This window comes from Fonsecaea multimorphosa, assembly GCF_000836435.1.
Source record: "Fonsecaea multimorphosa CBS 102226 unplaced genomic scaffold supercont1.7, whole genome shotgun sequence".
Lineage (NCBI taxonomy): Eukaryota > Fungi > Ascomycota > Eurotiomycetes > Chaetothyriales > Herpotrichiellaceae > Fonsecaea > Fonsecaea multimorphosa.
The window spans coordinates 247,301-260,041 of record NW_015971641.1 but is presented as its reverse complement, the minus strand read 5'-3'; the positions used below and the strand labels follow the sequence as shown (position 1 = coordinate 260,041).

Here is a 12,741-nt window from a genome sequence, read left to right as displayed (position 1 = left end):
AAGTGTTCTGGTCGACACAACTACACACTCAGCAGGGCGCCCCTTTGATTGTAAACAATGACGGGTATCCTTCCAGTATGGCGGAAGACATCCGGGAACATATGAATTCTGTACAAATGCACTAAAAGATAGTGCACATGATGTATTCGGGTCTCTGCTTGAGCCTAGGCCGCGCATTCAGAGTGGTAGTGCTAAGTGGCTACTATGTATATAGTCGGCAAATCTTGCACTTGTCAACCAGGGTCCATATGAGTTGACCCATTCGAGATATACTGACCTGTCGTCTTGTATATAGACCTTTTTGGTCTAAAGTTAATCTAGCGTTGCTATCTATTCTAGGATGGCCTAGGGACGAGGGTTGGTGGAGCATCACTACGTTCCAGTTGCATGCTATTGTGATTGTCTTTGAGATGGTGTGTATCTTCTGATACAACCCGAAGCCCAAGCGAGGTCTCGGTAGATAGATTTTATTGACCTCAAACGCCGATATCAAGGTCCACAAGAGATGTATCCAGGCTTAAGTACACCTCGTTGTCGCAAAATGGGGAACTATCCCTGTACCGCGACAGACGAGATACCCAACAGCACTTCCCAATTCAATCGGAGCTGCTCTTCGTCCCCTTTCAAGTATAAAGCAGCCCATATAGTCATTCTCCTGATGATGCATCGAACTGGCGCCGGGCACGCAAGGACAAAGACACGCTCGCATCACAACCGAGCGGGCCGGGCAGGTCTCACCGGCTCAACTGGCAAAGCCTCGCCACTTTCGACATCGTGCACGGTACTCGTCACTGTGTCTGCCGTCTTTGGTCTGTCCCCAGCTCGTCCTCTGGCCTGGTTCAATGCCGCCATCTCCTCATTCTCCACAATTCTTGACATGCTCGCGGCGGGCTTCTTCATTTCCACCCACACAATCACAACGCTTACATATATGATCCATACAAGCGCCCCGCACACGCCGTATGCGATTTTCCACCCGCTCGCCCACTTGGCTCCTTTGAAGGTAGCAGCGAATTGGAAACCGAGACCGCCATCAACGATCCCGAGAAGAATCAATGCACGGCCGAGCCAGAGATGGATGTGCACAAAGTGAACCACCTTCGGGATCTTTTCGTGGAACCAGTGCAACTTCATCAGGGGCTGGAGAAAGAGAAGGCCTAGGATGACGAGACCGATGACACAGTGGTAGTGGTCGACCTGGTATAGAGAAGCCAGTTGATTAGCAGAAGTCCTTGCGAGGGTTGAAGCTGCAGCAGGTGCATTATACTCACAGCATCCAACTTCATGCCCATCCATATCCCCAGACCTGTCGAGGCCACAAATACGGCCAATCCAAACGCTTGGATGGCCGCATGGATCCAGACAATGTGACGATGCGGCCAAACTTTGACAATGATACCACCAAGAGGGAAGAATACAAGGAACGCAGCAGCCCCCAAAGCCGCATGGGCGATCTTTGCTTTTCCGAAATAAGACGGAAATTTGCTCTTTCCTGTTGACCAGGCGGCAGAGCTCGGATGATAGGAAGCATCAGAGGTTGGGGTCGCAGTCGTCAGCCATGGAGACGAGGCTGAAGCGATGGGGACCGTGGCGGTTGGTAGAGATGCTTCAACGAGTTGTGCCAAGGTCGCGTTTGCTATCGATTCCGTGTCAGTATGACGCCCCAATTGGCTTTCAGTCTCACAACATGCCATTGAAAGGTCCCGCTGTGAAGAGCCTGTGGGCAGACGTACCAGAGAGGCAGATGAGCAACAAGATGGTGCTCGACAATTTGGTCAAGGCCATGGTGCTTCAAGGCAAGTGAGAATACCCAAGTCCTGCTTCCCACCAATCTCAACGATAGAGGAAAACGGGTTGGCGATCGTCAGTAATTGAGAAGAGCATACTGTCAAGCTTGCCATGGCTTCGCACAAAGAACCTTTGACGTTCGCGGAAATCCATTGTGGACATGCCCCGGAAAGGAAATGTGGGAGCTGGGCTGGAATGTAAGACGCATGCCCGGCCAACAGGGGTCCGAGCATTCTCCCTTCGTTCTGGACTGATGAGATTGCATTGTTGACCCTGCATCTATTGTGGGCTCTGACACTCGGACATCGTACGCTTTCCAGCAGAAGTCCAGGACCCTCGCCGTACTTTGCACAATTCTACCCGAGCATTTCTCAGCCCAAAGGGACCAAGTTACTGAGCGAGCGAACCGTTCTTTGCCCACCACTCGGCCCAGTTGACAACCTTCTTTTCCCTCCTTGCTTCTTCAGCCGCAAACACGACCGCGTGGCTCAATATGATCTCTTCCAGATCGCAACCCACCAGTTCTCTTTGTGCCTGGCCAACATCCATTGTTCCAGCATTGACGTTCTCAACAGCTTGCACAAACGCACCAGCCAGGCCCCAGTCGCCGCCGCCGTGGCTCTTCTCCACCTCTGGTGCCTGTTTTGGAATATCATGCACAATCGTTTTCCCATCGGCAAATGTGTGCACGGTGATTTTGTGGGAATCGTAGCTGATTTCACCCAGCGTACCATATACCCACCCTCGCCGTTCGCATTGTGCCTGAGTTGGATAGGTCATATGGAAGAGCGCCCTCTTTGGTCCGCGACCGATGGCCTGGCCGTGCAGAGGGTCTTCTTCCCAATCCATTGTCACGATCTGGTCATCAACCACATCATTGTCTGATTCGTACACGCAGCGACCATACCAGCTCCGACTTGCAATGACATCGTCGGGCGTAGTGGCTTTGTCGTAGTCCTCACCCAGCTTTTTCATCAATTGCTCCTCTGCCGCATTCCAGCCTTTTGTCGACACAATGTCTTCAATCTCGGGCAGCACAATTTTGAGAGGCCAACCTGTATCTTTCTCCTGCCGAAGCCACCGATTGCGGTAGATTTTCTTCGCAGAGTAGATGCAATTTGGTTCAGCAGGGCAGGAGAGGCAGTTAGTTGCCACACCTGCAGCCTGCGGCTTTCTTGCTGGGCGGAAATGCGTAATGGCTCCATTACTGGAGATTGTAGAGGGGAGGTGGGGTTTTGTTCCAGTGAGAGCACTGGGTGAACAGAGCAACCAGAGAATAAAGTCGATGTCATGGCCAGACTTCGTGAGAAGAGAACCAACGCCTTCTGGGGTTGAGCGGCGCCAGTTGCCGCGAACGTAAGAGTGAGAGAAATGCCACCAGCCGACTGGCTCGGTGTGTTCAATGGAAACGATCTCACCGATGACCTGGTCCGCGGTCAACAGCTTGCGCAGAAGGATATTGTGCGGTGAGTAATGTAGCACATGTCCGATTGAGACCACCTTTGGGGGATATTTCGACAAGGCTGAGGAGATAGAGAGACAGTCCGACAGCGATAACGCCAACGGCTTCTCACACAGGATGTGGAGGTTCAGAGGCGCAATGGCACGGACTATAGGCGCATGAGTCTCATCCATGGTGCATATGAAGACACCAGTTATAGGGAGATAGCCAGGCTCGGGACCTCCAGCTTTGTCTGCGTCCTCTCTACGTCTCTTCTCCCACGCAACCCATTCTTCCCACCGGCCGAAAGACTGGGAATCTTTAGGCTGTCCATCTCTTCCCCATATGTAACGTCTTCCAAACTCTTGACGCTTGAACGGATCTATCTCTGCCACAGCCGCAATGGTGCCTGATGTCGACGCTTCGACAGCACGGGCATATGCATGGCCCCGGGAGCCAGCTCCAATGACGAGGAATTGCGGCGGCTGTGTGGATGGCTCGATGGAGCCCATTGTGGTCGAAAGGGTACGGGATAGCACGGTAGCCTCTATCTGAGCGCTGAATGCCCAGAAGGGCGAGGCTTCACCAAGGAACTGTCGCTCAACTTGTTGCAGCGGGAAACGGTGAGTGCGGGGGAACGATAGCAGGTCAATCCAATTAACCTGGCTGTGATTGGTCAGCCTCGCCGTCGACGAGGCTGGCGGCCGTTCCCCGTCAAGTCGAGTCAATCGCTCGTTCTTGCTGGCGGCGGGCTCACATATTTCAGCTCATACTGGCATTGTTGTTCAGGGCGAAAAGGTACTTTTAGCTCCGAGATGCGCACTGTCCAGTCGCGAATGGAGCGGGCAGCCTGATCCTTACTCACTATGCTCCTTGGTCAGTCCGCGAGCACGCCCCGGGTCTTCGCCAACATCTTGAAGAGAGCCATGTCGACAACACCGTTTCCCAGGGCCGTCAAGGCCTCATTCTGGCGTGGCGGCACTTCCAAAGGCGTCTTTTTCAACATTTCCGATCTGCCGAAATGGTTCCAGTCGGCCCTGTCAACAGGGAAGCAGCCCGAGGCGGCAACTTTTACGAGGATGGAGGAATTTTTTGCAGCGGTTCTGGGATCTCCTGATCCGTATGGCAGGCAGCTAAATGGCATGGGAGGTGGCATTTCTTCATTAAGCAAAGCCATGGTTGTCGGTCCGTCGTCGCAGCCAGATGCCGACATTGACTATACCTTCTTCCAGATAGGCGTCAAGGACGGTAAGCTGGACATGGCTGGTAACTGCGGCAATCTGACCTCGGTGGTTGGTCCTTTCGCGTTCAACTCCGGAATCTACCAGAAAGAACCCGTACAGGATGATCAAGGGACTTCAGAAGGGGAGGCCGCGACCCTAACTTTGAGAATGAGAAACATGAATACAGCTAAAATCATCGAATCTACGTTTCAAGCAACCACGTACGACGGCAGATGGGAATATCAAGAGCTGGGCAAGTGCAGCATCGACGGGGTTCCTGGGACAGGTTCCACGATCACGCTCTCATTCCTTCAGCCACAAGGTGCAAAGACTGGCAAGGCCTTACCCACCGGCAAGCCAGTTGACCATATCGAAATCGGAGACCAGACCGTCCGAGCATCGCTGATCGATGTCAGCAATCCAGGAGTGTTCGTCGACGGCAGAGACATTGGGTGGAAGGCGGATGCGACCTCAGACCAACTGAATGCCAATCAAGAGCTTCTCGAGAAGCTAGAGGCCATCCGGAAACGGGGCACCGAGATGATGGGCTTAGACCCGAACATCAGCAGCATACCCAAGATCGTTTTGCTGTTCCCTGCTAGAAGCGACGGCTTGGATATTTCGTGCCAGGCTCTTTCAATGGAACAGGCCCACAAGGCGGTTCCCGTCACACTGGCTCTGAATCTCGGAGTTGCATGCAAGATGGAGGGAACACTCCCGCATGCACTGTCGAAGCACCTCCATCACTCAAACACCATTATCGGCCATCCATCGGGCATTCTGGAGGTTGGTGCAGCCATGGAGGATGGGAAGATTGTTGGTGCGAAACTGATCAGGACCGCCCGGTGCCATATGGAGGGCTATGTGAATACTCTGCGATCCGGATATGACGGCCTTGATTACTGAAGCGCCAACTTGGAAGGCCCTGTCCCCATACACCAGATGGTGGACCAATGTACAGCGAACAGGGTACAATCTACATCGCTCAGCCCAAACTTTCTTTCCGTTGTACCCAAAGCGATACCCCGCGCGCTAATCTGCTCAACCTGCCCCTCTTGGGCGCCTCTGTCAGTATTAGGAAGTTTCTCTGCACGAATCGTTGTCGAGCGCCGAGCTCCAAGCTACGGCATCATGAGATCATGGGTTCTACAGCAATGCGCAGGCTGCTGGGTGTTCAAGGAAATTTACTGGAATCATGTCGAAGCTGTCGAGATCTGCTCAATTGATGCCGGGACACTTATAGCTCCTCAGGACGTTACTTCAACTGGTGCCATAGATCACCATCTGTCCCTGACCACACTCTCCTTTCATACCAGATCATTCTTTCCACAAGGCTAAAAAGACTGCAACCATGTCCACTCACACTGGAATGGGTGCGTGCTGCCTCTCCGGAGTCGTGCACGAAGGCACTCCCAAGGGTCGTGAAGACACCATCGGCGGCCTGCCCACCTACATCGCGGAGCCCAGCGACAAATCCACCTCCAAGACCGTAGTCTTCATCGTCGACATCTTTGGCTGGAAATTTAAGAATGTTCGGCTCCTGGCTGACCAATATGCGAAAGCTGGTTTCTATGCATACATACCCGACGTCCATGAAGGGGATTCGCTCGACATTGAATTCCTCCAGAGCATCGAGCCGCCTTTGAAAAAGAAAGAGCAGGAAGGTCTCGTGGACAAGGCGAAGGAGACGGTTGATGTGATGGCCACACTCGGGCCGTGGTTGGCCAAACACCGGGAAGCCGTTGCAGAGCCCATCATCAGTGGGTTTATCAATCATGTGAGAACAATACCGGGGACCAATAAGGTCGGATCGGTAAGTCTCTTGCCTCCCTTTGTCGAAAATAGCGCGCTCGTTCAAACGCTGTGGCACCAAGTTTGATTATTCGGGGCTGATGTCAACAGATCGGTTTCTGCTGGGGTGGTCGCTACTCCATCCTCCAAGCCCACGGTCGCAAAGAAGGCCAGATTGGCGGCGTGGATGCTGCCTATGCCTGCCACCCGTCCCTCCTTTCTATCCCCGCCGATATAATCCCCGTATCAAAGCCCACCAGTATTGCTGTAGGTGAAAAGGATAGCTTGCTCGACATGAAATCCGTGGATCAGATCAGGGAGACGCTTGAAAAGACGGGTGTCCCCACAGAAGTGAAGGTGTATAAAAACCAGGTGCATGGGTTTGCCTTGAGAGGCGACTGGAGCACTGACGAGGACAAGAAGGCGATGGACGATGCAGCGCAGCAGGGGATTGATTGGTTTAACAAGTATTTGTCTTGAAAAAACCAAAAGTCGAAGTCGAAAGGAGGTGAAGTTACCACTAGATAGATTGTATTGCCTACCGAAATGCAAATGGCATAATTGAACACAGCCAAATAGCACGGCAGACCGCACAGAGGGCGAGAGCTACAGTGGCCCGAAGTGTTGCTCAAGGCCAAAGTAACAGAAGTGTACAACTCGTGGCTTTCTTTACCTTGAAAACCTACCGTAAGTAATCAGTTTTGATCTATTGCTGCCCAAATTCAGGGCTTCCAGCAGGCTCTCCGTTGTGTGAAGAGCAGCTCTAACACCAAGACTATCCGTGTAGTCGAGGGGGACCATGTTGGTTCTGAGGCCAGTATCATCGCGCTGCTTCAGCTTGACCACAGTGATTTTCATGGGCTGATCATGTGCGCTGGGTCTCGGCACATCTGATCGATGCTTACCACCTCGCCACCTTGAGTTAGCACACCTTCCTGACCACCCGGCAGCCTTTCGACGAAGAGCGGCGAAATGGCAATGCGTTTGGCGTATCCACATGGCAGCATTTGATGGCTGTGAACTTACGAGGGACCATTGTCTGCGAGGTGTCTCCACTGGAGCTCTCGAGACCTGCTTACGTCTCGTAAGATATGTATAAGAAGCTCCATCAGGTTTATCGGGCACATTATGGGCAAGGCTGAGACACTCTGGACCAGAATCTGTGGCTCCCCATTCCTAATGATATTCTTTTGTTTGGCGTGTAGCCTGCCAGCCCGCCTTCACGACTTGAAAGGACCGCAATTGAAGGGGCTGTGAAACCTTTCCCAGGGATTTGGATTGATGATCGAAGAGCTTGGAATTCGGAGTCGTGTGGGTGCAGGTATGCTAGAATTCTTCTTCCACTGCAAAAGCAGGTTGACGTACCGAAGTACAACGCTAGAATTGGCAAATGTGCGAGACTCCATCGCATTATCCTGAACAGGTGTTGAGAGGTGACCTCACAGATATGCTGCTCGACCATCAAGTCAACCTGCTGAGAGAGTCAGCAGTGGGCGTGTTTTCGGCACCATACCTGCGGGAGCAGTCGAACTTCATCTCGCCAGCACATTGAACAGAGACCAGAACACCACGCACCAGCAGGTGGCTTGCTTTTTTGACGTGAATAGGCAACTCTCGGTGAGTGCTCCGGTCCTAATAGTCCCCAGACTTGATAACGGCATCAGTCCACCCAGCATGCATCCCGAAGCCTTTTATCTCGTCTAGGTTGCTTCTGCCGTCGATGCCCCACGTGGAGTTTGCCAGCGCTTCGTCCTTGATCTCGCAGATAAGCCAGCAATTTGCAATGGTCATTGATCTGACGGTCTTGTGGAGATGCCGTAGTGCTTCGAAATGCTTAACTGAGGTTAGCATGTCCAGTTCCATTTCCCGAAGGCTCCGTCCTCCAGCCAAGAACTGATAAGCATCTTCCCCATAATTGGCTGTATTTCCCCAGCCTTCATCTTGCCTCAGCTTTGGCCCGACATTCCATTTTCATCTGCACAATTGCTTGCAAACCCAATCGCGTATCGCTTTGCTGGGGGTCATAGATGATAAGCAGGCGAATGCCTGTGGCCTATCATGCGGGCTAGACCACGAATACTAACGCCACGTTGTGCCTGCGTCGGTCGCTAACACGGCGACATCCCTTTGCTAATTCAAGCCTGGTGTACACCAAAAGGCAATAAGGCCTCTTGCTGGCGAATCATGACATGTTCTGGGACAGATATCGCTTGAATCCCGGCCCCGGTCCCCTCTAAGTCGAGCATGTAAGTCGCATGGGTGGTTCGAGAGCTGGAGAGCTCGCCTTTTCTTTTTCGTCGCGTGCATCGCTGGCAGTGTTCTTAAAGCTTCCCTCCTGCTCCTGCTCGACTCCCCAACGCGTTCCCTGTGCTTTTCCCTCCTCTCCTAAACTTGACAGGGCCGACGTTCAAGAACGCGGCTGCTGGACGCGACACTCCCTCCCCCGAACCACCGTCAACGTCGCCTCCCAAATCGCTTGACCTCGATGTCGCCCGGTCACGCGGCCAGCTACCGCACCCAGCGTCGCTGGGACGCCGACACACTCGTTGCGCCCGACTGGCTTAACAACGGCGACAATGCCTGGCAGCTGACGGCAGCGACTCTTGTCGGCCTCCAATCGGTGCCGGGTCTGATGGTCATGTATGCAGGCTTGGTGAAAAAGAAGTGGGCCATCAACTCGGCATTCATGGTCCTGTACGCATTTGCCGCCGTCCTCATTTGTTGGGTCGTTTACGCATACAAAGCCGCTTTTGGCAAACAGATGTTGCCATTCGTCGGTGTGCCCGGCCCCGCTGTCGAGATGAACTACGAATTGAAGCAAGCGTTCCTGCCAGAGGCTGGTATATCCGCAGCATATCCTATGAGCACCATGGTCTATTTCCAGTTCGTCTTCGCGGCCATCACCCTTGTCCTTATCGCGGGCTCGGCCTTGGCGAGAATGAACTTCCTTGCCTGGATGGTTTTCGTGCCACTCTGGTTGACTCTGAGCTACACTGTGGGTGCTTTCAGCATCTGGGGAGGTGGCTTCTTGTTCGACCTGGGCGTCTTGGATTACTCGGGAGGATATGTCATTCACGTTTCGTCCGGAACAGCAGGATGGGTTCTCGCGTACTGGGTTGGCCCTCGACATCCTCGCGATCGCACCGAGTTCCATCCGAACAACGTTTTGCTGGCGCTCGTGGGCGTTGGGCTGCTCTGGCTCGGTTGGAACGGCTTCAATGGTGGTGATCCTTATACTGCCTCACCTGATGCCGGTGCCGCCGTGCTCAATACCAATGTGTGCACCGCAATGAGCATGTTGACCTGGACCATTATGGACCTCGTCTTTTTCAAGAAACCCGCCGTCATTGGAGCCATTCAAGGTATCATCACCGGCCTTGTCGCAATCACGCCTGCCGCTGGGTTTGTCGCGGGATGGGGTGCAATTATCATTGGTATTTGCTCTGGCTCGATTCCATGGATTTCAATGAACATCCTGGGCAAGCAAAGGTGGTTCCTCGAATTCTCCGACGACGTGGTAGGAGATTTCCATACACATTTGGTTGGCGGCGTCGTGGGAGGATTCTTGACCGGACTTTTCGCCACCAGCGAAGGTACTGCGGCTTTTGCCCTTGCCCCCAGCGGTGGTGCCATTGATGGCAACGGGAGACAAGTTTGGGTCCAAATTGTCGGCTTCCTCTTCGTCATCGGGTGGAACCTGTTCTGGACCAGCGCCATCTGCCTGTTCATTAAATACGTCATGAGGATCCCTCTGAGATACAACGAAGACCAACTCCTCATCGGTGATGGCGAGGTCCATGGCGAGCTTCCGTACGCCTTCTTCCATGATGGACGACATGTGAGACCCCCTTCTTCTGACCCAAATTTCGCATGTGCTAATTGCTGCAACAGGACTACGATGCTCATTATGGCAAGCCCCATGAGGACATCGAGAAACGTGCGGGAGTGCTGCAGGGCGTGGATGCCGCAGGGCATCTTGATAGCTCGGAATTGGAAGCGGCAAGTGGGAGCGGCAGCGCCAGTGGTAACGGGGTGAGCAAGGCCACCAAGCAGGCATAGTTGATCATCTTCGAACTCTCCTTTCCTTGCTAGACAGCATTATCGGCATAATAAGCAGGAGGGAATTTGGTGTCAGGCACCGCTTCAGAGACACTTGTCACTGCTCACCATCGTGGTCTTCTGAATATAAGCGGGCAGTTTTAAATAAATCAGTTTTCAGAATTCAAAGAGCATTATTAGCAGATTTTTTTGGCCCATAGGAAATGAAGACTAGTCGGGATCCTCTCGCCATATCAAGCCGTCTACTGTTTCGTCATCGTAAGCTCAGAGTGGACGACTTCCTTCTCGCTTTGTTGAGAGGAGCCAGAAGAATATAACAAAGCACATCTTGTTTAATTGAACATTGAGGCCGATATCAGGGTGAGGCGACAGTGAAATGTCAAAGCAACTTTACGCGTCGCGCTGTATGGCAGCATTTACACCTGTCTGACAGAAACGCAGCACCGAGGGAGTCGTGGTGTTGTGGCTGCATGACGCCATGGCACCTGTCAGACAACATCATTTTCCTTGGAGTGATTTCTCATTCTCAGTTTCCAGGCAGTGCGGCAGGAACTTCGGTTGTTTGAGCCTCACCACCTAGGTACCTACGTAGGTAGCCATTGTCTCCTGCTTGCCAACTTCTACCATCCTCAGATGAAATCAGCCTTGTTGCTCTATCCATCCTTTCCGTGCCAGTTCTCTCATTGCTTGCATGATCTCAAGCCTGGAAGCTTGAGCAACTTCGCTTTCAACTTCGTTCACCCTGCCCAGCTCCTGCTTAGCTTACCCCAGTTCCACATTCTCGTCAAGTTCACCAGCTGATCATGGCATCGGAACCAACATATCGCTTTGGTAAGTCCCCTGTGCGTTCTTACGGTTTCAGGAAACATTGAACTAGCATGGAATGGAGTTGTCAAAGCTGCCGTCGCAACTGGAGGTCACAACCTCGTGCGAATTTCTATTTTTCCCTCTGCTTCCTTAAAACTCGTGTCTCTGGGCTAATATCATCAATGCAGAACTCGCCAAGACCGGCCGTGCCGGCTGCCAAAACTCAGCATGCAAGAAAGAGGGGATCAAGATTGAAAAGGGCGAACTCAGGATGGGGACGCTCGTGACTATCAAGGAGCATACATCGTGGATGTGGAAGCATTGGTAAGCTCTCCCTGCAAGGATCAAAGCCGGCTGTAGCTCACTCTGTACCAGGGGATGCATCTCGCCTGCTCAAATCAAGAAACTCCAAGATCAGGTCGGCCCGCTTGACGAGCTGGATGATGATCTCGATGCCGACTTAGATCGCATCATTGATGGCTATGACGAGATTGATGGCGAATCGCGTGAGAAGATCAAATATGCACTGATCCACGGTCATGTTCCCGACGAAGACTGGAAGGGTGTAAGCACCCGTGTCTGATAAAATGTCCTTGGTGCCTGAGCTGACGGATTCATTCCAGGAACCTGAATTCAACCGTCCGGGAATGAAAGGCATCAACAAGCGCACTCCGAAAAAGAAGAAAGGTGAAGATGACGAGGACGTTGCTGCAGAGAACGAGCACACCCCCTCCAAACCCAAGCCGAAAAGAGGTAAGAAAGCCAAGGTCGAAGCAGAGGACGAAGCGGACATGCCAGAACCGCCAGCAGCCAAAAAGAAAGCCTCACGTCGCAAGGCCAAAGACGAAGATGAAGACGCTGAGCCTGAAGAGCCGGCGCCACCAAAGAAAGCTGGAGGGAGGAAACGCAAAGCCGCCGTGAAGGAGGAAGATAGTGAAGAAGAAGAAGAAGCACCTCAGAAAGCGCCGAAGAGATCACGAGCCAAGAAGAACAAAACTGAGGAAATGGAGGAAGAACCTATGAAACCCGTCAAGCGTGACAGACGCCAAAAGAAAAAGGGAGCCATCCAAAATGCAGATGAGGATGACGAAGATGTCGATCCTGCCGCCTCAAATCGCCAAGCTGCTGCCAAACCTGAACGAACCAAAACTGGTCGGAAACCAAAAGCTGCTAAGGGTGAAGAGCCTCCGGTCCCAGATGAAGATGCAGACGACGCTCCAATCAATGCTCGGGCTGGACCCGAGGCAGCTGACGAGACGGAAGAGGGAGACCATGCAGGAAACACCCTCGATGCAGTTCCAGAAGGGTACATAGGAGCTCTCCGTCAAGATGATCTGGATGAAGACAACGACGGTGAAGCCCAAGCCCAAGCCCAAGCGGAAGACGAAGACGAAGATTACGCAGAAGAAAAGAAGGCAAAGGCGGCAAAAGGCGGTAAAGGAAAGGGCGCAAGAACCAAGAAAAATACCAAGGGGCGAGCGATATGAACGAAACCCCCCAAGTCAAGAGTGACCTGCCATGATTTTCTCGCTTCGAACCGACATTTCAACGGCACAAACGAGTTGAAAACAATCTGTTGTTGATGCATTTGAACAAGAGACTGTGTTGCTGTTTACCACAAAGGCCGGAATG

The 12,741-nt window shown here is 52.7% G+C and overlaps 6 protein-coding genes across 6 annotated transcripts; 4 read left to right on the top strand and 2 right to left on the bottom strand.

Annotated features, from left to right (window-relative positions):
• Positions 1-708: 708 nt before the first annotated feature.
• Positions 709-1,785, bottom strand: Z520_04317 (uncharacterized protein; the record flags this gene model as incomplete). Its single annotated transcript, XM_016774825.1, has 3 exons — positions 709-1,197; positions 1,272-1,636; positions 1,734-1,785. The coding sequence occupies 3 exons, from the start codon at positions 1,783-1,785 to the stop codon at positions 709-711; spliced, it is 906 nt and encodes a 301-aa protein (XP_016633805.1).
• Positions 1,786-2,178: 393 nt separating this feature from the next.
• Positions 2,179-3,741, bottom strand: Z520_04316 (uncharacterized protein; the record flags this gene model as incomplete). Its single annotated transcript, XM_016774824.1, has 1 exon — positions 2,179-3,741. One exon carries the CDS (start codon positions 3,739-3,741, stop codon positions 2,179-2,181), a length of 1,563 nt encoding a protein of 520 aa, XP_016633804.1.
• A 354-nt stretch (positions 3,742-4,095) lies between these two features.
• Positions 4,096-5,358, top strand: Z520_04315 (uncharacterized protein; the record flags this gene model as incomplete). Its single annotated transcript, XM_016774823.1, has 1 exon — positions 4,096-5,358. The coding sequence occupies one exon, from the start codon at positions 4,096-4,098 to the stop codon at positions 5,356-5,358; it is 1,263 nt and encodes a 420-aa protein (XP_016633803.1).
• A 445-nt stretch (positions 5,359-5,803) lies between these two features.
• On the top strand, positions 5,804-6,723 carry Z520_04314 (uncharacterized protein; the record flags this gene model as incomplete). The annotated part of the gene is made up of 2 exons (XM_016774822.1): positions 5,804-6,265; positions 6,355-6,723. The coding sequence occupies 2 exons, from the start codon at positions 5,804-5,806 to the stop codon at positions 6,721-6,723; spliced, it is 831 nt and encodes a 276-aa protein (XP_016633802.1).
• A 2,005-nt stretch (positions 6,724-8,728) lies between these two features.
• On the top strand, positions 8,729-10,302 carry Z520_04313 (uncharacterized protein; the record flags this gene model as incomplete). Its single annotated transcript, XM_016774821.1, has 2 exons — positions 8,729-10,081; positions 10,135-10,302. 2 exons carry the CDS (start codon positions 8,729-8,731, stop codon positions 10,300-10,302), a joined length of 1,521 nt encoding a protein of 506 aa, XP_016633801.1.
• Positions 10,303-11,105: 803 nt separating this feature from the next.
• Positions 11,106-12,596, top strand: Z520_04312 (uncharacterized protein; the record flags this gene model as incomplete). Its single annotated transcript, XM_016774820.1, has 4 exons — positions 11,106-11,133; positions 11,298-11,433; positions 11,485-11,674; positions 11,733-12,596. The coding sequence occupies 4 exons, from the start codon at positions 11,106-11,108 to the stop codon at positions 12,594-12,596; spliced, it is 1,218 nt and encodes a 405-aa protein (XP_016633800.1).
• Positions 12,597-12,741: the final 145 nt, after the last annotated feature.